Source organism: Telopea speciosissima, chromosome 9 (assembly GCF_018873765.1).
Source record: "Telopea speciosissima isolate NSW1024214 ecotype Mountain lineage chromosome 9, Tspe_v1, whole genome shotgun sequence".
NCBI classification, from domain to species: domain Eukaryota; kingdom Viridiplantae; phylum Streptophyta; class Magnoliopsida; order Proteales; family Proteaceae; genus Telopea; species Telopea speciosissima.
In genome coordinates this window covers 22384970-22408849 of record NC_057924.1, presented here as the reverse complement: position 1 = coordinate 22408849, position 23880 = coordinate 22384970, and the positions used below count along the sequence as shown (strand labels likewise).

Sequence of the window (23880 nt, the reverse complement as noted above, 5' to 3'; positions counted from 1 at the left end):
GCACCGGCGAAGGTCGGTGGAACTCCTTGCGGAGTTGCTCCTGGTGTATCAAGAGAAAGATGTCCAAGATTGAGAGCAAGAGTTTGAATAGAGTTAAGAATCTTGTCTTGGAGCAGGTACATGTTGTCAAAGCCGGTCCTCACATCAGCATGGAGGGATGCCACATCATCTTAAATCCGTTGTCCAAGTTCAAGTTCCATGATACGAGTGTTTTGAAAAACATTTTCAATTTTATTCAAAAGGGTCACACAAGCCAAGATCTCTTCTAAGAGAGCAGAATGTTTCTTCACTCAAGGGTTTTGTGAAGATGTCTGCGAGTTGCTTCTTGGTCTCAATGTAGTCAAGTCGGATTTCACCTCTTTGAGCTGTATCACGTAGAAAGTGATGACGAACATCAATATGCTTAGCTCGAGAGTGTAAGATCGGATTCTTGCTAAGGTTAATGGCACTTGTGTTATCACATTGGATTGAGGAGGTGTCAAACTTTACTCCATAGTCCTGGAGGGTTTGCCTCATCCAAAGCACTTGTGCACAACACCGTCCGGCTGCATTGTATTCGGCCTCAATGGTAGAGAGAGCAACTGAATTTTTCTTTTTACTAAACCACGACACCAAACAAGATCCTAAGAAGTGGCAAGTTCCACTTGTACTCTTACGATCAACATGACACCCGATAAAATCAGCGTCAGAGAAGCTAACAAGGTCAAAGTCATTGTCCATAGGGTACCAAAGTCCAATGCTTTTTACTAAACCACGACACCAAACAAGATCCTAAACATTGATGGTTGCTCCATAGGGAATCTGAGACATTCAAGTGCAGCAGGGATCCTACGAAACTGCCAAGGGCACCCTAAGAGAAGCTTTGCACAGTACCTAGGAATGTCTACAAACTTTACAGCTGAGTTCTCAGCTTTTTTTCTTGGAGTTCAAATGGCCAGGGAGAAGGGAATACAGAGGCTATGGATAGAGTGTGATGCAGAAGCGGGGGTTACATCAATAAGAAATAGTATAGTTCCTTGGTTGTTCAAACAATCTTGGCTGGAAGTTGCAGGATATCTGAAAGACATTATGTGGAAAATTACACATAGCTACAGGGAAGCAAATACAGTAGCAGATCTACTAGCCAAAAGGTGCGCCTCTTCTAATGTCTCCCAGCGATGGGATGAAGCCCCAAGCTATGCTAGAATTGAGATAGAGTGGGATATCCTTGAAAGGAGCAGGTTTCGGTTTCGATAAAGATCTACTGAGGGACTAGGGTGTTTCCAAAGGGTTCCTAATTTTATGTTTGGTTCTGAACTTTGATGGTTGCTAGCCATAGTTGAGAGGTTTTGATTTTGCCCTGACACTCCTAGTTGGGGACCTCTCCGATCTTGTATTATGTACTCTTTTGTTAGTTAATATACACTTTGCTGACTTTTAGCCAAAATATATATATATATATATATATACTAGTAATGAGCTACGTGCAAATGCACGTGTCAGCATACGTGGATTTCGATGTATCATGAATGTTGTGTGGGCCAAAAGTACGTATCTTCCTTTTGTCATTAACCGCTTGCCCTACATGGATATGAATAGGAAATCCTACAAAGACAAACATGTAACTGAGGAAAAAAAATAAATTGTTGAAAATGCTTAGCTAATAAATCCTAGATTTAAAGAGAAGTAGTTATTGAAGCCCAATTTGAATTTAGTGAGAGGAATGTGAACAGAAGTTTTTATTATGACATATAGAATGAGGAAAATGAGTATGATGAGCAAGGCCTACACCACAATCTTTGCAATCCATCGGCCATGGTGCAAATTTGGGAAATAAGAAATTTCCCTAGCTGACACGAAGGACAACATTTGTTTGAAACCATTCCTTAGTGTTAGTAGAGGTGTTTATCCCTATAAAGAGAAAAGGAACAATTTGATGAACAAGTGAAGTTTTTACTCTGAAGGCACTATTCCAAAATTCTACAAGAAGAAAAATAGGTAGGGGTCATACTACAAGTAATTCTCTATTAGAAGTTAAAACTTACAATGCAATTTGCTGTTTTCCTTGGTAAGTGTGGCTCTAGTTCTGATCTGTTTTTCTTTTATTTTAATTCTTCTGTTTAGTAGATTTCTGCTTGGTTTTCATTATTGTAAATTTTAATCTCTACTTCATCTACAAAATGTTCTACATACCTACCTTCAATGCTTCCTGTCTATCATTTTCCTTTAGCATTCTCGACATCGCAATCACTTTATTGGTTGATGACGGTTTTTAGGCTGGAGTTGATGATTTATTTTAATTGTTACTCGCTCTTGTGTTTTCTATCAATGTTTAATGGATTGACGATCAGAGCTGCTTTAGATTTATCCAGTGAACAATATACTTATATATTTGGTCATGGATTTGATTTGATTGGATCTCCTGTTTTTTCTAGTTTGGTTTTTTGGAATCTGATTATTGAAAGAATGTTTGAATAATCGAAATCCTTGTTCGATGGCAGTGGCAGGAGGTTGAAGAAGAAGAAGAAAGGGAAAGGTGTAAGGGCATTTTGGTCATAGCAGGTAATTTACTAACTCTGTTAACGGACTTGGGTTTAGTGAAATCAAATTTAAAAAGTAGGGGAGGTCTGAGTAGTTGTTAGAAGGGCAGGTGATGTTCCCTGAATTGTTAAAAAGGTCTAAGTAATTTGCTCTTATTTTTATTACACATCTCTTAATCTTATGCCTCATCACTCTCATGTTTTTGTTCCTGATAAAGGATGCTCAAACGTTCCTTGGGGTCTGTAACTCTAAATATAAAAGTGAGTTAGGGTAGAATAGGTAAATGAAAAAACCTCAAGGGTTGTAGAACATGTTTACCCTAAAAATAGTTACCTCTACATTTTTAAAAATAATACTAACCTTCCATATAAGATGGTTGATTTTCTGAGCTTTCAGCATTTGATGTTGTAGCCCTTGGTTCTGTAAGTTGTGCTTTAAGCAACCAGTTTTGGAGACTTTTTCTTTTCGTCCTTTTAGCCTCATTATATCTTTCACGTTGATTTTCAGTTAACTTTTGTTTTGATGACATGATAATCTAGTTGAAAAAACATTCAAATTATAATTAAGAAGAATATAAGTACGTATCAACGTAAAATTAAATTCAATAAAACAAGGATTAATTACGAAAATGATATAATTAAAAAACAATAAACATATGAAGAAATAATTCAAAATCTTGTAATTTCAACTTATCATAGAGCACCTCGTATTAATTCCACAGACAACGAATAGTATAATAAATGAATCATGATATATATTCCAATTGTGCATTAGTTTCCAAAAAAGATGATAAACCAAGAAAATTTAGACAGAAGCATTCTGCATATATGCTTAAGTATCAAAAGAAGAGGTTGGGAAAGATTGACAAATAACAATGGAGAAACAAAAGATTTCCAATAATAACAAGTGAAGCCCTCTACCCACTATCCACTACCCCTCTATCTCTTTGTCCCTTATTGGGAAAGCATTGCTATGAATACAGAGCACCATTGCCTTGGCTGAATGTGCATGTACATGGAACCCTGGTTGATTTAATACTTAACTAAGCAGCTCCCATTCCCTGATACTGTCCCGTGATTTTTTTAATGCAATTATACTTAAATTTTCTAAATATATATGAATCAGTCTTATGCTTTCCATAAATCTAGGTCTTGGAGCAGAATTAGAATTGATTCTCAGAAGGCATGTATGGCTAGATTCTGATGGGTTAGGTCAAGAAATTACATCTTAAAAATTTTCTATATTCGAATTCAGGATCCCAATAGAAATGTGGAAAAGCTTACGAATTTGTAGTTTCTCTTACATAATCAAGTTGTTTAATAAGATCATGACCACAAGGAAAACAACAGATGAATGGAGGAGAAACATTGTGAATTCAATTTACAAAAAATAAAGATGATATTCTAAACTATAGTAACTGTAGAGACATAAAGAGAGAAGAAAGGAGAGGGTTTTCTCCAGCCTAAAATCACATAAAGTGAAAACGCAAATTACATACCATGAGAGATTCTAGCAAAGATAGATCTCTGGGATGCAATCCACCAATATTGTTTCCTAAAAAGAGGTTTATCCGTCGGTGTCCCAATGAGTCAGCTAATTGTTGGTGTAGAAACTGTAGTTGAATCCGAATATTATTTCATCACTGAAATAACTTTCCATGCCAGTTTGTCATCACCTACCAGCCAACTGCAGCTAAAAAAAATTTGTATTACTGTTGATTCATCATGTACATCCTCCTTGAACTTCTAAAGGCAGCTATCATTTGAACAACCAGAGACATGGAATGACTCCAATTGTAGATAATCAGAGAATTGTTGGATGTCTACTCCCCCCTCTATTCACAAAGTGAGTGCAAAAGTCTTAATAACAATGCAATCTAAGATGTTAAAGACAGCTCATATTTATAGGACAACAGTACATTAACTTAACTTTGTGTTCAACCACTCCAAGTATTGACAACAATTCATTCGTAAATGTCACAATGATAGGCCCTTGAAGATCTGTGTAACCCACATCAAAATTACCTTCTTGAATGATTGGCTTCAAGCAATTCTAATCTGGATCAACATGCCTGTAGCATCTATTTCACATAATTGAGCTAAAGGAACACACACTGATTCATTATTTACCGAATCATAACACTCAATTCCAAATTTCATCTGGATTCTCCTTTTCAGTGTTATCACATTTTAGGCTTTTGACCATCTACAAGTATTACAAGCTTTGGGAAAAGAAATTTGACAAGATCCATAATCCCTTCAGTATCCTTATGAGGACTAAAAGACAGCTGATAAAATCTACATAAGATTTATTCAGAACCATTATAAAGAAGAAAAAAAAAATAGTGCACCACTGAAAAAGGTAATGCTAGCCACTTTAATGGAAGGAAACAATGACTACATTATTTCAAATATTAACTTTGTTTTCTTCAATGATTGTGAACCAAATGCAACTTGCATACTGCAAGACTTTAATTCAATTTTAACAATTATAATCCAATGGGAAGCAAAAATTAACTTTGGAAGAAGGTTACATGAACTTCCCGTAGGAGATCAGCTCACGACATGATTGCAGGGATAAAGGAAAATCCAGATTAGATGGAAAGTCAATAGCTTACTCAAAACAAATCAGATTCCTATAAAATTCTGCTCAAAATGCCATTCTGTCATGAGGAACAATCTAGTGAAGTTGGGTTCAAAACTGAAGGTCAGATTTAGAAATATGAAACACAAGTAAAATATCCAACTGGATTGAAGTAGAGACAACTGGATTGAAGCAGAGAGAAGAAAGGAAACGGGTTTTCTCTAGGCAGTGGCTAGCCGGAGAGGCTTTAGTTGAACTCAAATCCACAGAACCATATAATAGAAGACCATATAATATGTATTTTCCAAATGATGACCTGCTTAGCCATAGCTCTTCAAAATTAATCAAGCAAAAACCATAAGGCTTTAACGCAAATCAAATTACAAACCTCATCGGGTATCAACGCAGGCAAAAACCCCAAGTATTTCATTGTAGCAGACTCATAACATTGAACTCTGTCTGTCTCAGCTGCGTTCCCCTTCTTGGTATCTGCACCAAAATCCCCCATGGCAAGTAAGAATAAGGGAGTTTCACATTCAGGGCAACCATAAAACAGATTTCTGAAGACTAACAAACTTTAATAGCAACGAACAGAAACACACTACTTTGGTAAGACAGCTTGGAGAAGATGAAGCAACAAACAGAAACACACTGAATATATAGATCTCTGCTTGGGGTAATGTAGACCTATATCTTTTTCTTTATTTTTTATGAGAGAGAGAGAATGAGAATGGGGAAGATGAAGTAGAGGGTGGAGAAACACACAGCTTGGAGAAGATGAAGCAACGAATAGAAACACACTGAATATCTCGATCTTTGCTTGGGCTAATGTAGACCTCAATCTTTTTTTTCTTATCAGACAGAGAGAGAATAAGAATGGGCCAAAGATGAAACAGAGGGTGGAGAGGGAAGGAAAAGGAAAGGTTTGGTAAAGATGATGAGCAACATATAGGTATACCATCGATTTAGTCGATCGATTTTCTCTGTGGAAGATGAAGGAGAAGGAAGGAAAAGCAAGAGTACCATTAAATAAAAACTAACTAATTTAAAAAAATAAATATTAAGATACTAAAGGGTACCAATATAAATATAAAACACAAATAAAAAAGAGAAATAGAGAGTGAAGAAATCGTGGTATTTAGTGTTATTTAAATAAAAATGAAGGGTAGGATAGGAAAATGAAAAATTTGCCACCACATGCTTTTATATAGTAGTATGATATATATATCATACTATATTATAAGTGTAAAAACTAAAAAGTCATGGCAAATCTTTTCATACCAAAAATACCCATAAACAATATCAATAAGCTAGAAAATACCCTTCATTAATCATTAATCATTAATTATTAATTTTATTATTATAATTAAATAAGTTTAAATTGAAATTTGCACAACTTGAAATAAGTTTATATTGAAAATTTTCTTTTTTTAGGTAAGTGGATTTAAATTATTTAAGAAGTTAAGAATGAGTAGTAATAGTGATACGACTATCAAAAAAAAAAATTTTAATTATTAGTTATTATTTTTATTATTATAATTAAATAAAATTACATTGAAATTTGCACAACTTGAAATAAGTTTACATTGAAATTTTCTTTTTTTTTTAGGTAAGTGGATTTAAATTATTTAAGAAGTTAAGAATGAGTAGTAATAGTGATACGACTATCAAAAAAACATTTTAATTATTAATTATTACTTTTATTATTATAATTAAATAAGTTTACATTGAGATTTGAACAACTTGAAATACGTTTACATTGAAATCTCCCTTTTTTTAGGTAAGTGGATTTAAATTATTTAAAAAGTTGAGAACGAGTAGTAATAGGGACACGACTATAAAATAAAAAAGAAGACTTTTCCATTCTTCCAAAAAAAAAAAATAGAAACGACTCTTCCTAGTAAAGATTACTCTCTCTCTCTCTCTCTCTCTCTCCTTGCTTTAGGAATCGGTATCCTAAAAGGGGATAATACCATGTTGCTTTTGTTGTCCTCCTGCTTCCTCTGCATTTTATGGCCTTCAAAGAAGGAAAAGAGAAAAAATTCTTGGTCTTGTAGTTGGAGATGTACAGGGCTATACTCATATATTTAGGATACCTTTCAACCTATCCTTCCATTTTTCCTCTTGACTTGGGTCTTCGTCAATTGGGTCTTGCGGAAGAGGACGAAAGAGATTATTGGGACATGAGAAAAATTAAACAATAACGAAGTAATAGGCAAGAGACATGAAAGTTTCTTTCAGCATTTCAATTACTCCCATCAACGGTCAGCTCGTCCCATTGTCTAACGTTCCATTTCCTTCTTGACTTGGGTCTTCGTCAATTGGGTCTTGCGGAAGAGGACGTATGAGATCATTAGGATATGAGAAAAATTAAACAATCAAGAAGTGATTGGCAAGAGACATGAAAGTTTCTTGTAGCCTTTCAATTACTCCCGTCAACGGTCAGCCCATCCTATTGTCTAACGTTCCATTTCCCTCTTGACTTGGGTCTGAAAGAGATTATTGGGATATGAGAAAAATTAAACAGTCACGAAGTGATAGGCGAGAGACATGAAAGTTTCTTTCAACCTTTCAGTTACTCCCTTCAATGGTCAGCCCGTCCCATTGTCTAACGTTCCATTTCCCTCTTGACTTGGGTCTTCGTCAATTGGGTCTTGGGGAAGAGGACGAAAGAGATTATTGGGATATGAGAAAAATTAAATAGTCACGAAGTGATAGGCAAGAAACATGAAAGTTTCTTTCAGCCTTTCAGTTACTCCTGTCAACGGTTAGCCCATCCCATTGTCTAATGTTCCATTTCCCTCATGACTTGGGTCTTCGTCAATTGGGTCTTGGGGAAGAGGACGAAAGAGATTATTGGGATATGAAAAGAATTAAGCAGTCATGAAGTGATAGGCGAGAGACATGAAAGTTTCTTTTAGCCTTTCAATTACTCCCAGCAACGGTCAGCCCGTCCCATTGTCTAACATTCCATTTCCCTCTTGACTTGGGTCTTCATTAATTGGGTCTTGCGGAAGAGGACGAAAGAGATTATTGGGATATGAGAAAAATTAAACAATCACAAAGTGATAGGCGAGAGACATGAAAGTTTCTTTCAGCGTTTCAATTACTCCCGTCAACGGTCAGCCCGTCCCATTGTCTAGCAATTCCCTCTCTGCTGCAATGAGCAATGAGTGATGACCTTGGTTTGCATAATTTGCTGTCTATCATCTCTCCACAATTTCTCTAATTTCCTTGAAAATTCCACCAAAATTCAATGAGAATCTAAGATTGTAATTGAGAGAGATTGATTGAGCTTCTTTTGTTCCCAGTCCCATTCCACATGTCAAGACTGGTTACTCTCGCCTTGCCCTTCTTTTTTTTTCTTTTTTGTGGGTAAACCCATTGTTCCCCCTTAAAGTCTTGGAACCAGACAAAAATTTGTAATAGGAGCTTTGGTTTCTACTCCTACAATTAAGGTGCACTTTTATCAGATTGCACGATTTTTAAAACAGTTAAATTTGGTTGGGGCAATTTTGGAACTTTGATTTTATTTTATTCTTGCATGGCATGAGTACCAATCAACTTTGAGGATTAATTGAATCTTTTTAAAATAGAAAGTAGTGGATATAAAACAAATTTAAAACCTACTTATTTTGTAATTTCCGTTCTAATCTAGTGGATCTAAGAAATTTTTTCTAAGAAAAATGGTGTCATACCAAAAGGGTAAAAAAAAAAAGGGAAGGTTATAAATTATTTGACACCTTGAAAGGTGTCAATAAGAAAATCCCTAATTTATAACCTTACTTTGTTTCGCTTTTAATATAATGCACTATTAATTAACCAATAGCTCACCAGGAGGTCACGATTTTAAAAAACCTTAGGCCAAAAAAGGGATAGAAGAAAAAACTGCCTACACTAGAACTAAGAACAACCACTACCAAAGCGATAGCAAGGTGTTTCCTGATAGTTCTTAATAATATCCTGAGGAATAGACAAAAGAGAAGAAGGCCAACTATGAGAAACCTATAGTAAAGTACTATTCTTCGCCAACAAGTCTACTCTACTATATTTGCTTCCCTATAACAGTGAGTGATTTTCCAAATAATTGATTTTCGAAATTACTCATAATGTGCTCATTGTTGCTGAAATGGATTGGTTAAACATTAACGTACGTCTATGGTTTCAATTAAGAACAGAATAAAACTGTCTCTGCAATAATGACAAATAAAGATTGTGCTTTGAAAAATCACAATATATAGTAATCGGTCTCAGTTAATATCAATATTGAATAGGTGAACAATCGGCCGATCCGATACCGATTCTTTAACCATTATTGAGATAGAATATTTCAACGGGAACAAGCAAGAAATTGGAGGATGAAATTACATGATTAGCTACTTTTGGGTTTTCATTTACAAAATTGTCCACCCTATGTTTGAGTAAACAAAAATAGACAAAAGCAAGTTAAGGTTTACAAAACTGGACAAAATAGTGTCCCTCCCTCCCACACTTACTTTTTAAGACATTTTTACCCCTATCATTGCCTTCTCGCCCAGGCATCCTCCGTTCCCTACAACCCTACCCTTGTCCCAGCCACCGCCATTCTCTGCTACCCCAAGTAACAGAGGAAAAAAAAACAGATTTTTTTAGAGGGGAACTGCCGAGGAAAGAAGGAGAGTCACTGTTTTGTCTAGTTTTGTAAAACTAAACTTGTTTTTGTCTATTTTTGTTAACTCAAACATAGGGTGAACAGTTTTATAAATGAAAACCCAAAAGTGGCTAATCATGTAATTTTCACTTTTATTAACCAGTATTCCCAATAAGTTTAACGAAACAACTCTGGGGCGAACTCACACGAAATCAAAAGCAATCAATCAATCCATCTTATCAAAGATTCCTAACTAATTGGACTTGCAATCTACACGGAACTAAACCAAACCTATATTGGCCATATAATAGGATTATACCCTTTGAATGGTGTCATGTAGAAATAGTGAACGATGATGGATGAAAATTTAGTGATACATAATGATACTACTAGGTAGGGCTGTAAACGGATCGGATTTGGTTCGGATAGTGCTATATCCGCATCTGCATCCAATTTGCTATCAGACGGATTCGGATAGTGCTAAACGGATACGGACACGGATACGTATCGGATATTTTATCCGTGTACATGTAAATATAGCTTTCAGATAGCTATAGCCTATCTGTATCCACATCCGTTTAGCTTTCGGACGGATTCGAATAGTGCTAAACGGATACGGACACGGATACGAAAACGGATTTTGGCTATTCATTTACACCCCTACTACTAGGTAGGCTTGTGGATTTTTTTGGCACACCCCTTGGGATGCCATGGCATGTATTTGACAAACATCTGTCAAGTTCCTAAAAAAAAAAACTTTCTGGTGAATGTTAATATGTTATTCCTCAAGGCCAAGATGGCTTGCGTATCTAGTGTGTCCTATAACAAGACTTGCTTCCAAAAATTTCTACTGTTTTTAATTTCCATGGTCACTTCTTCCAAGTAAGTTGTGGTTGATCTTTACTTCTACATCCTTAAGCGGTGAAGAGCTGGAATCAAGGTGCCAAGCCAAACCTTCTCGTGTCGATGTGAACTCTTGGATTTTTATCCGTTGTTGAGTGAGGCCCTTCCTTCCATTTTGATACCATCAGATCATTAAATTAAGCCCACTTTTGTCTCTGCTCAATACGGAATTGGCCTTGGGTACGTGAACGGCTTCCAGAAGTTGAGATGAAATCCATCCATGTGGATGGGTCCCACAAAGAGGATTCCATCTGAACAATTAGGAGCCATTCTCGTATACTGGACTGTCCAACACGTGGGTCGAGCTCCCTTCAATCTTTGCACTCACGGGTCGAACAGGAAACCTTTTTACATGCCTCCGTCAATCAAGCAATCCCATTGTAGTAATGTAACTACACATAAAATATAGTTGTAATCCAAGATCCAAACCCCACGCTTGGGCGACCCAGCAAAGCACTACGTGTCTTTTGAGCCCAACTTTGACTAAAAGATTCCATTTCAACATTATTTATTGATTAATTGAAGTGAAGTAACCGATACTTATTAGTAATATACTATATCACCCTTTCTAAACTAGAAGATTCCAACCTTCTTTTTTTTTTTTTTTTTTAAACTTTAAATTAATATCTCCACTAATAAGTGTTTTTGTGTAGGAACTAGGAAGCAAACAGTCTATATAAACTAGAGAAAACCATTCAAATTCATTGAAGTACTTCAAGTCTTAAGTTTTTGAACAACAATGGCTTTGACACTCCAGTGCTGCTTCTGCTTAGCCATATGCCTTGGTTTAGGGTTTTGGGCTTCTCAAGTAGAAGCTAGAACTCTTGATATAATGGCGATGGTGAATAAGCATGAGCAATGGATGGTTCAATATGGGCGTGTGTATAAAGATGTTAAAGAGAAGGAGAAGCGGTTCTTGGTGTTCAAGAACAACGTGGAACGTATAGAGTCTTTCAATCAAGCTGGGAATAAATCATATAAGCTAAGTATCAATGGGTTTGCAGACTTAGACAATGAAGAGTTCAAGGCAGTTCATACTGGATACATGATGAAATCTACAGGTAATAAAAGGTCATCTTCTTCAAACACAGTTTTTATGTATCATAATGTGACTGATGTGCCAACTAGCTTGGACTGGAGAAGTGAAGGAGCTGTTACCCCTATCAAAAACCAAGGCGGATGTGGTGAGAACCTTAGCTTTGTTAATTTACGTATTATTTGCAAATCATTCATCAATACTATTGTAATAGTAGTAGTGTTTTGTTTTGTTTTTTTTTTTTTTTTTAAACTCTACTTTGCGAAAATCTTCTTGTACCGAAGGTTGGTTACAACAAAATTGTAATCTTACTTTTTTCGCTCCTCGCCATATTTTCAAAAGTGATTTTAGTTACTTATTATTATATTATTTTCAAAAGTTGGCATTATCTATGTGAAATGACAAGATTAACTCTGTATTAAATAAATTTTTGGGAATAAGACAAGGGGTAAAAAAGTGAGGTTACAATTTTTTAGTTCATGCCCTCGTCATAATTTCAAAAGTGATTTTAGTTATGGATAAAAAATAAAGGTTTTTAAAATAAGTTGAAAGTGACTATATTTTATTTTTACAAATTGACACTGTCTTTATGTGAAATGACAAGGTTAACCCTATAGTAAACAAAATTTGAGAATAAGATAAGGGGCAAAAAAAGTAAGGTTACAACTTCTTAGTTCATTTACTTGGTAACAACATGTACTTGAACCCTATGTATATTATTTTCTTTTCTTTCTAATATATTTGATATTACCTATCAAAATATAGGTTGTTGTTGGGCATTCTCAGCAGTTGCAGCCATGGAAGGAATTACTAAACTAAAGACTGGTAACCTAGTCTCTCTATCCGAACAAGAACTAGTAGACTGTGATATAAACAATTCGGGCTGCCAAGGTGGAATCATGGACAAAGCTTTCCAATTCATCCAACAAAACCAAGGCCTCACAACTGAATCTAACTATCCATATGAGGAAATTGATGGAACTTGCCATGAGGAAAAGGCAGCTTACCCTGCAGCAAAGATCACTGGATATGAAGATGTTCCTGCCAACAATGAGCAGGCACTACTCCAAGCAGTGGCTAATCAACCTGTCTCTGTTGCCATAGAAGGAAGTGGATCTTCTTTTCAGTTCTACTCAAGTGGGTTATTCACTGGGGAGTGTAGCACTAATCTGGATCATGCAGTTACTGTGATTGGTTATGGTGAGAATAATGATGGAACTAAGTATTGGCTGCTGAAGAATTCTTGGGGGACTGGTTGGGGTGAAAATGGGTACATGAAGATTCAAAGAGATGTTGCGGAAAAAGAAGGTCTTTGTGGACTTGCCATGAAAGCATCTTACCCTACTATATAATAATAAGTTATAGCTTATAGAATAAAGTGATGAAGGAACTCCAGTTCTTTATGTTTTATTCCAGTAATGAAAAATATGTACGTAGTCATGTCAATTGTCTGTTGGTGTTGCTTTTATAATAAAAACTTGTAAGCATGGACTGTTAGTAAAATATGGAAGTTCAAAACCTTCTTATTATCTTCTGTAATTCCTAGCTTTTAATGCATGAGAGAACCCATGAGTTAAGGAATAGAGAGAGAGAGAGAGAGTTATGGAATAGTAAACACAAAGCTGGTAGTTGAACCTTAAGAATAAGATGGGAAAACTAAGGATGTCAAAATCAAACCAAAATCGTTAAAAAAAAAAAAAAAAAAAAAAAAAAATAAAAGAAAAAAAATAGGATTGGTTGAAAAAAAAAAAGAAAAAAAAAAAAAAAATAAAAAAAAAAAAAAAAAAAAAGATAAAAAAATTAAAATTTTAGATGTACATAAATGTGCCAAAAAAAAAAAATCGTTTATTGAAATCGAATCGAACCGTTGAAATTAAAATAATAAAACTGTTTAATAAATGATTCAATTATGATTTCAAAATTAAGACAATTTAATTAAACGATTTAAATCGAACTGAACCGTTTAAATAATAATGATAGAAAGCAGCTTGTAGTGGACCATAAGATGAAATGGAGGTTGGGGGAACATAGGAACCATACGGGGAAATGATACGGCCAATGTAATTAGTTGGATAGATAGCAAGACTTTGATAATTCCACTTTACCATATGATCCACCTTTATTGGATCCTTGACCATTCTAGTCAATGGAATCTCCCTCTCTCTCTCTCTCTCTCTCTCTCTCTCGTTGCATTTAGTGGTTAAGTTATGTTTTACTTGACTTGGCACTTGCAAGGAATTGCATTTGGATGATTAATCACAGATTACTCCAAAATAAGAAAACGATTATAAAGTAAATTAACATAAACTAATGAAATACAGTATTAAAGACATTGGCATATTTTCTCATAAATTACAGAAAAGAAGCTTCAAACCCCCCCCCAAAAAAAGAAAGAAGAAATAAGCATTCTTTTCTCAAAAAAAAAAAAAAAAAAAAAGAACATAGGCATGTATCATTTGAATTTTTATCCTCTTCTATTACAGCACGGTGCTGTACTGCATCGTGCGGTGCTGCAGAGGCCATGTGGCACAGCGCACCCCACATGGTGCATATAGCCTCTGCAGTCACCGCACGATTCACTATAGCACCGTGCTGTAACAGGAGAGGATAACAATTTTGTATCATTTATTAAAGACAAGTAGCTTTCCAATTGACGAAAACAATCGATTTTTATACGAGGAAAGATTCACTTTTCTATTTCTTGTCGACCGAAATTAATATTACTTTATTACCCCAATTGGTTGGTCAGAAATGAGTCAATATTTTTTTGTTTTGTGTGTGGAAGAAGACCAGGGGTCGTTTGGGCCAATACAAGGCACTCTGAATTGGTATCAGATCGGTATCACTGAGGTTATCCGATTCCTAAAACCCTAGCCAGATGATCTTTGGATTGGCAAGGTTGGCTATTCCGAAGAGTCTCAACCACTCAACCTGTTTCCTTGCTCGACAAGCAATTATCAAGTCAAGCCGAGTTTCCTCAAGTCTCCAGTAGACGATAACATGTACGGTATCAAACCTACTTTACCATAAGTAGGTTTCAAATATGTTTTACATTCACTACTTTCTATTTTGAAAATATTTACTCAATCCCCAAAGTTAGTTAGTACTCATGCCACAAAAGAGTAAAATAAAAGCAAATTTTCAAAATTGCTCCTAAACCATGATGGGGAAAATAGGAAGGAAGGGGTGCACAACTTTCTCTACCTGTTTCCTTTTTTTTTTTTTATTTATTTTTTTATCGAGTTTCCTTTCACCCATGGTGAATGGGATCACATTCACCGTGGAGCGGGAGAAGGTGGGAATAGGTATAATGAGGGTATTTTGGAATATACTAAAACCCTAGGAGTGGTATGGGATCCAATTCACCTTGAACCATCCTCTTTTTTTTTTCATTTTATTTATTTATTTTTTTTCTAATACATTTCTATTGTTTGCTATTCCAGAATTAAGGTGTAATTCCCTTTGGACTAGATGCTATAGGTTTTTTTCATATATATATATGCAGTAAATATATATATATTGCCCTTATTCCTACTGGTATCAGAGCCTAACTTCTATATATATATATATATATATATATATATATATATATATATATATATATATATATTGCCCTGATTTCAATGTGGAAATGTAGCAGATGACCCATCGGTTAACCTGGATCCAGCTTCCTGGCCTTCCGCAGGAATACTGGCATGATGAAATTTTGTTTTCAATTGCTAATGCAATGGGGTGACCTGTCACTCGCCATTGATAGGAAGACAAAAGATTCGTTTTATGGCCACTTCGCTAGGGTTTGTGTGGATGTAGATGAAACCCTGCCTATGGTTACAGAAGTATTGGTGGAGCGGGAACAGCCAGGTAGTGCAGAGTTATTCCTCTTCAAACAACCAGTTGTGTTCGAGGATCCTCCGTCATGTTGTAGGGAATGTAGGAAGTTTGGTCATAAATCGGATTCTTGCCCAAATCGTGTGCAAGAGCCAAGAGAGGAACCTTCGATTCCGGGTGCAGTCTACGTTGATGATAATGAAAGACCACGACGTGGGATCTGGAGAAGGAAAAGAAAGGCAGGTTCTCCCCCAAACCATGCCGTGGTGAGTGGGGCCTCAGGGTCAGCAGAGGTGAGCATGGGGGTGGAGGTTCCACAGGTGCAAGCAGCTCATGAGGGTTCAACGAGTGCTATGGAGTTGGTGGTACATCAAGGGGCTGAAAAAGATGTCCAGCCTGTTCATGTAGATTTGGGGGGTTCTATTGGAGTGGTTTTGGAGTGCCAAGACATCATGGGCATTCAGGAACAGCCCTCCGAGGTGGAGGAAGTGAGGCAGCAGGAGAAGGGGGATGCTGCATTTTACTTGGAAGGCCAGGGGAGTGGTCAAGATCCACCGATTTCGGTGATGGCCTTTGATGAGGTCAGGCAGGTGGATGCAGCATTGGTTGGCACTTTTACGCCAGTAACGAGCAGAAGAGCTGGTAAACAGCCTATGAAGGTGTGGAATCAACCACGCAGAGCCACAAGGGATTCCACGAACACCTTGGTTTTAAAATGAAGGTAATCTTTTGGAATTTGCACGGGATTCTGAACAGCCGAACAAAGGCTGCGTTAAGAGTTCTAGTCAAAACTCATGCACCTGATGTGTATTGTATAGTTGAGCCAATGATTGGTCCAGAAAAATACCCAAAGGTTTTCTTTAAGCGTTTGGGGTTCTCTGTTGAGTGTGTGCACAATGAAACAGAGGGAAAGAACCCAAATCTGTGGATCATATGGAGGAGCTGTATTTAAAAGCCTGTGGTTATTAGCTCCTCTGACCAATAAATTACAGTTTTCTTCTAGGTGGGAGGGGTGAAATTCTTTCTCTCGTCGATTCATGCTAGTACCTTCCGTGCACGGAGGAGAGATTTGTGGTCGGACCTTTCGTGTCAACCTATTTCGGTAATGCCCTGGTTAGTGATTGGTGATTTTAATGCCACCCTGCTTGCTTCAGAGAAGCGGGGTCCTGGTGCCTTTAATAATGGCTTTGCAATGGAGTTTGCTGCTTTTTTAGACGCCACCTCCCTTATCCAGCTGCCTTCTAAAGGGAATATATTTACATGGAGCAATAACAGGAAGCAAGGGAATGCAGCAGCAGTTTTGGATAGAAGCTTTTGTAATGCGGCATGGCTAGATGTGTTCAGTGATTCTTACCAGCGTGTCCTACCACTATCTGTCTCTGATCACTCCCCCTTAGTGGTAGCTTCGGAAGCAGTGCCTAAACCTTTGAACTGCCCTTAAGAATGCAACATTTTTTGCTGGAACATAATGATTTTGCTACTATTGTTGAAAGGTCATGGGCTGAGTATGTATCGGGTTCCCCTTTCTATGTGGTGGTTCAGAAGCTTAAGCGGGTAAAGGGGGTCCTAAGAGCTTGGTCTAGGTCTGCGTTCCCCAATGTGAATGTGGAGGTTGACCGTTCTAGAGTTGCTTTAGAAGATACACAAGAGGTTTTGGAGACTGTGGGAAGCTCTGAGTTCTTAGTCCAGTGTGAAGAACAGGCAAGGAAGGAATATGTCTCAGCTATTACCCTACAGGATAAATACTGGGCGGAGAAGTCCAGAGTTAGGTACCTCACTTGTGGCAACCGTAATACAAAATTTTTTCACCTTGCTACAAAGATCAAACGGTCAAAGAGCCTTATTAGAATGTTGAAGAAGCCAGATGGAACTATTCTCACTGAAAACACTCAGTTCGGTAGCTTTGTTACAGAATTTTGTGAGGAGTTTCACAAGCGAGTTCCCTTAGTGGCCCGCCCCGAGATTTTAGCGTCCATCGCCCCTGTTATTTCAGTGGATGACAACGCTTTCCTTACTGCAATCCCTAGCAGAGAAGAGATTAAAGCGGCGGTTTTTTATTTGGATCCAGATAGTGTCCCAGGCCCTGATGGTTTCCCTGGGGCTTTTTTCAGACATTGCTGGAAGATTATCGAGAGAGATGTGTGTAGGGATATTATGAGCTTTTTTCGTGAGGGCATTATCACTAAGGGGGTGAATAATAATTTCATCACTTTAATCCCCAAAGTGGATGAAGCAATTACGTTGGACAAGTTTCGGCCTATTTGTCTGGGGAATTTTTTGTATAAATTGATTCCTAAAATCTTGGCCACTCGATTATCGGGTTTCATGTCTAAGCTGATCTCCGAGGAGCAAGGGGCATTCCAAAAAGGGAAGGTGATTTTTTCCAACATTTGTGCTGCGTCTGAGTTAACAAACATTTTACATGTAAAATCTTATGGGGGGGGGGAATGGGTCTCAAACTGGATATCCAAAATGCTTATGACACAATGGAGTGGGACTTTATGTTTAATGTTATGAGGAAGTTCGGGTTTTGCGCCTCTTGGGTAAACATGATCCATCAGCTCCTATCCTAGGCTAAGCTCTCTATTTTACTGAACGGAGGACCTGTGGGGTTCTTTGGTGTTGAGAGGGGACTCAGGCAAGGGGATCCTTTGGCACCTCTTCTATTCATTATTGCAGAAGAAGCTTTATGTAGGGATTTCATAAAATTAAAGGAGGCAAGGAAGATTTTTCCTCTTCCAGGGCCACGTGGGGTCGTAGTCCCCACCCATTTGCTTTTTGCTGATGTTGTTTTCCTGTTTGTTAAAGCAGGTATCCGCTCTGTTCGATGTCTGAAGGATTTCCTGGGAAATTATCATGAGTACTCGGGGCAGAGTATAAACATACACAAGAGTAAGATGTTCCTATGCAATGTGAGTGCTACTAAAAGGGCCAAGATAAAGGACATCATCGGATTCTCTGAGAGCAGTTTTCCTACCAGTTATTTAGGAATCGACATTTTTAAAGGAAGGGTCATGAAGGATGCAATCTCGCCATTGATGGATAAATTCAAATCCAGATTGGCGGGATGGAAAGGAAAGCTAATTTCAATGGGAGGGAGAGTTCAACTGGTCAGGTCAGTTATGTCAAGCATGCCAATTCACACCTTCTTAGTTTATCGGTGGCCTACTTCTTTCATTTCTTTACTGGAGAGATGGGTTCGAAACTTTATTTGGTACGGAGATCCAGATATAACTAAGGGAATTACGGTGAAATGGGAGTGGGTATGCAAGCCTCGCGAAGAAGGGGGTCTAGGCATCAGGAAATTAAGGGAGGTTAACATGGCACTGCTTTGCAAACTTTGTTGGGGAATTAAGGCCGATAACTCTCTTATTAGTAACTTCCTTCGATCAAGATTCACATCTAAGGGCAGTATTAAACACCAGATCAATTCTTTATCTTCAATCTGGCTTGGGATAAAGAAGATGTGGGATTTTGTCTCAGCACATGAAGCTTGGGTTGTGGGGGATGGCTCGAAAATTGACTTCTGGCATGATCGACGGCTTAAGGGAGATACTGTCGCAGCTCACCCTGGGTTCCATGGGTGGGAGTATTGGATAAAGACCCTTCACACGCCACTGGCTAACTTCATTACCAATTCAAAGTGGAATTTCCCTGTGGTAGACTCCCCGGTGCTACAACAGATTATCAATCAAGCATCCTCCATACCGTTACCATCCATCAAGGCTGATGACATAAGAGTTTGGACAATTGGACCCTGTCCAAACAAGGTGCGTTCATAGTAAAATTGGCGTGGGAGGGCCTTAGAAGAGCAGAAAACCGGATAGCCTGGCATTCAGTGGTCTGGGCATCCAACTTGCAACCTCGACATTCAATGTTTGGCTGGCGGTTGATGCAGAAGAAATTGCCAACTGATGATTTGGTTGCCCAGAAAGGCTTCCCATTAGCCTCATGCTTCAACTTATGTTTGAAAGCTACTGATTCTCAAAGACACATTTTTCTTGAATGTTCCTTTTCTTTGAAATTGTGGCAGGGGTTTCTCTCTTTGTTTCAAAGAGCATGGCCAGCAAAGGAATCAATGCAAGAATTGCTTGTTTGGTGGAAGGAGAAAGCCAACTCTAGTGCTCTCGCTAAGGTGTGGCTAGTGGGTTTCATCCTGGTCCCTTTTCATATATGGAGTGAGCGAAATAGGAGACGCTTTGAAGGGAGTTGCAATAGGTCTGCCTCAGTTTTGCGACTCTTGAAATCAGATCTCAGGGACGCCTCAACGCTAATGAAGTGCTTCATCAAGTCTATGCAAGATCTGGTTTTAGCTCGTCATATTGGTGCTTCTTTTCCAAATGCCCAGGCTAGAAGGATTATGGAAGTTCAATGGAGAAAACCTGAAGAAAATTGGATGAAGCTAAACATTGATGGTTACTCCATAGGGAATCTGGGACATTCAAGTGCAGCAGGGATCCTACGAAACTTCCAAGGGCACCCTAAGGGAAGCTTTACACAGTACCTAGGAGTGTCTACAGACTTTACAGCTGAGTTCTTGGCTTTTTTTCTTGGAGTTCAAATGGCCAGGGAGAAGGGAATACAGAGGCTGTGGATAGAGTGTGATGCAGAAGCGGTGGTTACATCAATAAGAAATAGTATTGTTCCTTGGTTGTTCAAACAATCTAGGCTGGAAGTTGCAAGATATCTGAAAGACATTATGTGGAAAATTACACATAGCTACAGGGAAGCAAATACAGTAGCAGATCTACTAGCAAAAAGGTGCGCCTCTTCCAATGTCTCCCAGCGATGGGATGAAGCCCCAAGCTATGCTAGAATTGAGATAGAGTGGGATATCCTTGAAAGGAGCAGGTTTCGGTTTCGATAAAGATCTATAGAGGGACTAGGGTGTTTCCAAAGGGTTCCTAATTTTATGTTTGGTTCTGAACTTTGATGACTGCTAGCTATAGTTGAGAGGTTTTGATTTTGCCCTGACACTCCTAGTTGGGGACCTTTCCGATCTTGTATTATGTACTCTTTTGTTAGTTAATATACACTTTGCTGACTTTAGCCAAAATATATATATATATATATATCATACTATATTATAAGTGTAAAAACTAAAAAGTCATGGCAAATCTTTTCATACCAAAAATACCCTTCAACAATATCAATAAGCCAGAAAATACCCTTCATTAATCATTAATCATTAATTATTAATTTTATTATTATAATTAAATAAGTTTACATTGAAATTTGCACAACTTGAAATAAGTTTACATTGCAATTTCCCTTTTTTTAGGTAAGTGGATTTAAATTATTTAAGAAGTTAAGAATGAGTAGTAATAGTGATATGACTATCAAAAAAAAATTTTTAATTATTAGTTATTATTTTTATTATTATAATTAAATAAATTTACATTGAAATTTGCACAACTTGAAATAAGTTTACATTGAAATTTGCTTCTTCTTTTTTCAGGTAAGTGGATTTAAATTATTTAAGAAGTTAAGAATAAGTAATAATAGTGATATGACTATCAAAATAAAATTTTTAATTATTAATTATTACTTTTATTAGTATAATTAAATAAGTTTACATTGAGATTTGCACAACCTGAAATACGTTTACATTAAAATTTCCCTTTTTTTAGGTAAGTGGATTTAAATTATTTAAGAAGTTGAGAACGAGTAGTAAAAGGGATACGACTATAAAAAAAAATGACTTTTCCATTCTTCCAAAAAAAAAAAATAGAAATGACACTTCCTACTAAAGATTACTCTCTCTCTCTCTCTCTCTCTCTCTCTCTCTCTCTCTCTCTATCTCTCTCTCCCTGCTTTAGGAATCGGTATATTAAAAGGGGATAATACCATGTTGCTTTTGTTGTCCACCTGCTTCCTCTGCATTTTATGGCCTTCAAGGAAGGAAAAGAGAAATAATTCTTGGTCTTGGAGTTGGAGATGTACAGGGTCATACTCATATATTTAGGACACCTTTCAACCTATCCTTCCATTTTTCCTCCTGACTTACGTCTTCGTCAATTGGGTCTTGCGGGAGAGGACGAAAGAGATTATTGGGATATGAGAAAAATTAAACAATAACGAAGTCATAGGCAAGAGACATGAAAGTTTCTTTCAGCATTTCAATTACTCCCGTCAACGGTCAGCTCGCCCCATTGTCTAACGTTCCATTTCCTTCTTGACTTAGGTCTTCGTCAATTAGGTCTTGCGGAAGAGGACGGAAGAGATTGTTATGATATGAGAAAAATTAAACAATCAAGAAGTGATTGGCCAGAGACATGAAAGTTTCTTTTAGCCTTTCAATTACTCCCGTCAACGGTCAGCCCATCCTATTGTCTAACGTTCCATTTCCCTCTTGACTTGGGTCTGAAAGAGATTATTGAGATATGAGAAAAATTAAACAGTCACGAAGTGATAGGCGAGAGACATGAAAGTTTCTTTCAGCCTTTCAATTACTCCCTTCAATGGTCAGCCCGTCCCATTGTCTAACGTTCCATTTCCCTCTTGACTTGGGTCTTCGTCAATTGGGTCTTGGGAAAGAGGACGAAAGAGATTATTGGGATATGAGAAAAATTAGATAGTCACGAAGTGATAGGCGAGAAACATGAAAGTTTCTTTCAGCCTTTCAGTTACTCCCGTCAACGGTCAGCCCGTCCCATTGTCTAATGTTCCATTTCCCACTTGACTTGCGTCTTCGTCAATTGGGTCTTGGGGAAGAGGACGAAAGAGATTATTGGGATATGAGAAGAATTAAGCAGTCACGAAGTGATAGGCGAGAAACATGAAAGTTTCTTTTAGCCTTTCAATTACTCCCATCAACGGTCAGCCCGTCCCATTGTCTAACGTTCCATTTTCTTCTTGACTTGGGTCTTCATCAATTGGGTCTTGCTGAAGAGGACGAAAGAGATTATTGGAATATGAGAAAAGTTAAACAATCACGAAGTGATAGGCGAGAGACATGAAAGTTTCTTTCAGCGTTTCAATTACTCCCGTCAACGGTCAGCCCGTCCCATTGTCTAGCGATTCCCTCTCTGCTGCAATGAGCAATGAGTGATGACCTCGTTTTGCATAATTTGCTATCTATCATCTCTCCACAATTTCTCTAATTTCCTTGAAAATTCCACCAAAACTCAATGTGAATCTAAGTTTGTAATTGAGAGAGATTGATTGAGCTTCTTTTGTTCCCAGTCCCATTCCACATGTCAAGACTGGTTACTCTCGCCCTGCCCTTCTTTTTTTTCTTTTTTTTTTGGGTAAACCCATTGTTCCCCCTTAAAGTCTTGGAACCAGACAAAAATTTGTAATAGGAGCTTTGATTTCTACTCCTACAATTAAGGTGCACTTTTATCGGATTGCACGGTTTTTAAAACAGTTAAATTAGGTTGGGGTAATTTTTGAACTTTGATTTTATTTTATTCTTGCATGGCATGAGTACCAATCAACTTTGAGGATTAATTGAATCTTTTTAAAATAGAAAGTAGCGGATATAAAACAAAGTTGAAACCTATTTATTTTGTAATTTCCGTTCTAATCTAGTGGATCTAAGAAATTTTTTCTAAGAAAAATGGTGTCATACCGAAAAGGTAAAAAAAAAAAGGGAAGGTTACAAATTATTTGATTCCTTGAAAGGTGTCAATAAGAAAATCCCTAATTTATAACCTTACTTTGTTTCTCTTTTAATATAACACACTATTAATTAACCAATAGCTGCCCAGTGCAGTTGGTGAGCCGTGGTGCACTTCATGCCCATGCTCACCAGGACGTCACGGTTTTTAGATGAAAAAGCTGCCTACACTAGAACTAAGAACAACCACTATCAAAGCGATAGCAAGGTGTTTCTTGATAGTTCTTAATAATATCCTGAGGAATAGACAAAAGAGAAGAAGGCCAACTATGAGAAACCTATAGTGAAGTACTATTCTTCGCCAACAAGTCTATTCTACTGTATTTGCTTCCCTATAACAGTGAGTGATTTTCCAAATAATTGATTTTCGAAATTGCTCATAATGTGCTCATTGTTGCTGAAATGGATTGGTTATACATTAACGTACGTCTATGGTTTCTATTTAGAACAGAATAAAACTGTCTCTACTATAATGACAAATAAAGATTCCGCTTTGAAAAATCAAAATATATTGTAATCGGTCTCAGTCAATATCAATATTGAATAGGTCAAGAATCGGCCGATCCGATACCGATTCCTTGAACCATGATTGAGATAGAATATTTCAACTGGAACAAGCAAGAAATTGGAGGATGAAATTACATGATTAGCTACTGTTGGGTTTTTATTTATAAAACTGTCCACCCTATGTTTGAGTTAACAAAAATAGACAAAAACAAGTTTTTTACAAAACTAGACAAAATAGTGTCCCTCCCTCCC

General features: G+C 37.2%; 1 protein-coding gene across 1 annotated transcript; it reads left to right on the top strand.

Annotated features, from left to right (window-relative positions):
• Positions 1-11359: 11359 nt before the first annotated feature.
• On the top strand, positions 11360-22252 carry LOC122640610 (senescence-specific cysteine protease SAG12-like). Its single transcript, XM_043833825.1, has 3 exons — positions 11360-11820; positions 12438-13030; positions 22243-22252. The coding sequence occupies exons 1-2, from the start codon at positions 11376-11378 to the stop codon at positions 13022-13024; spliced, it is 1032 nt and encodes a 343-aa protein (XP_043689760.1). The 5' UTR covers positions 11360-11375; the 3' UTR covers positions 13025-13030; positions 22243-22252.
• Positions 22253-23880: the final 1628 nt, after the last annotated feature.

Coding starts and splice junctions, on each gene's coding strand:
- LOC122640610 (XM_043833825.1), top strand. CDS start 11,376: ATGGCTTTGACACTCCAGTGCTGCTTCTGCTTAGCCATATGCCTTGGT. Junction 11,821..12,437: donor CAAAAACCAAGGCGGATGTG/GTGAGAACCTTA, acceptor ATCAAAATATAG/GTTGTTGTTGGGCATTCTCA.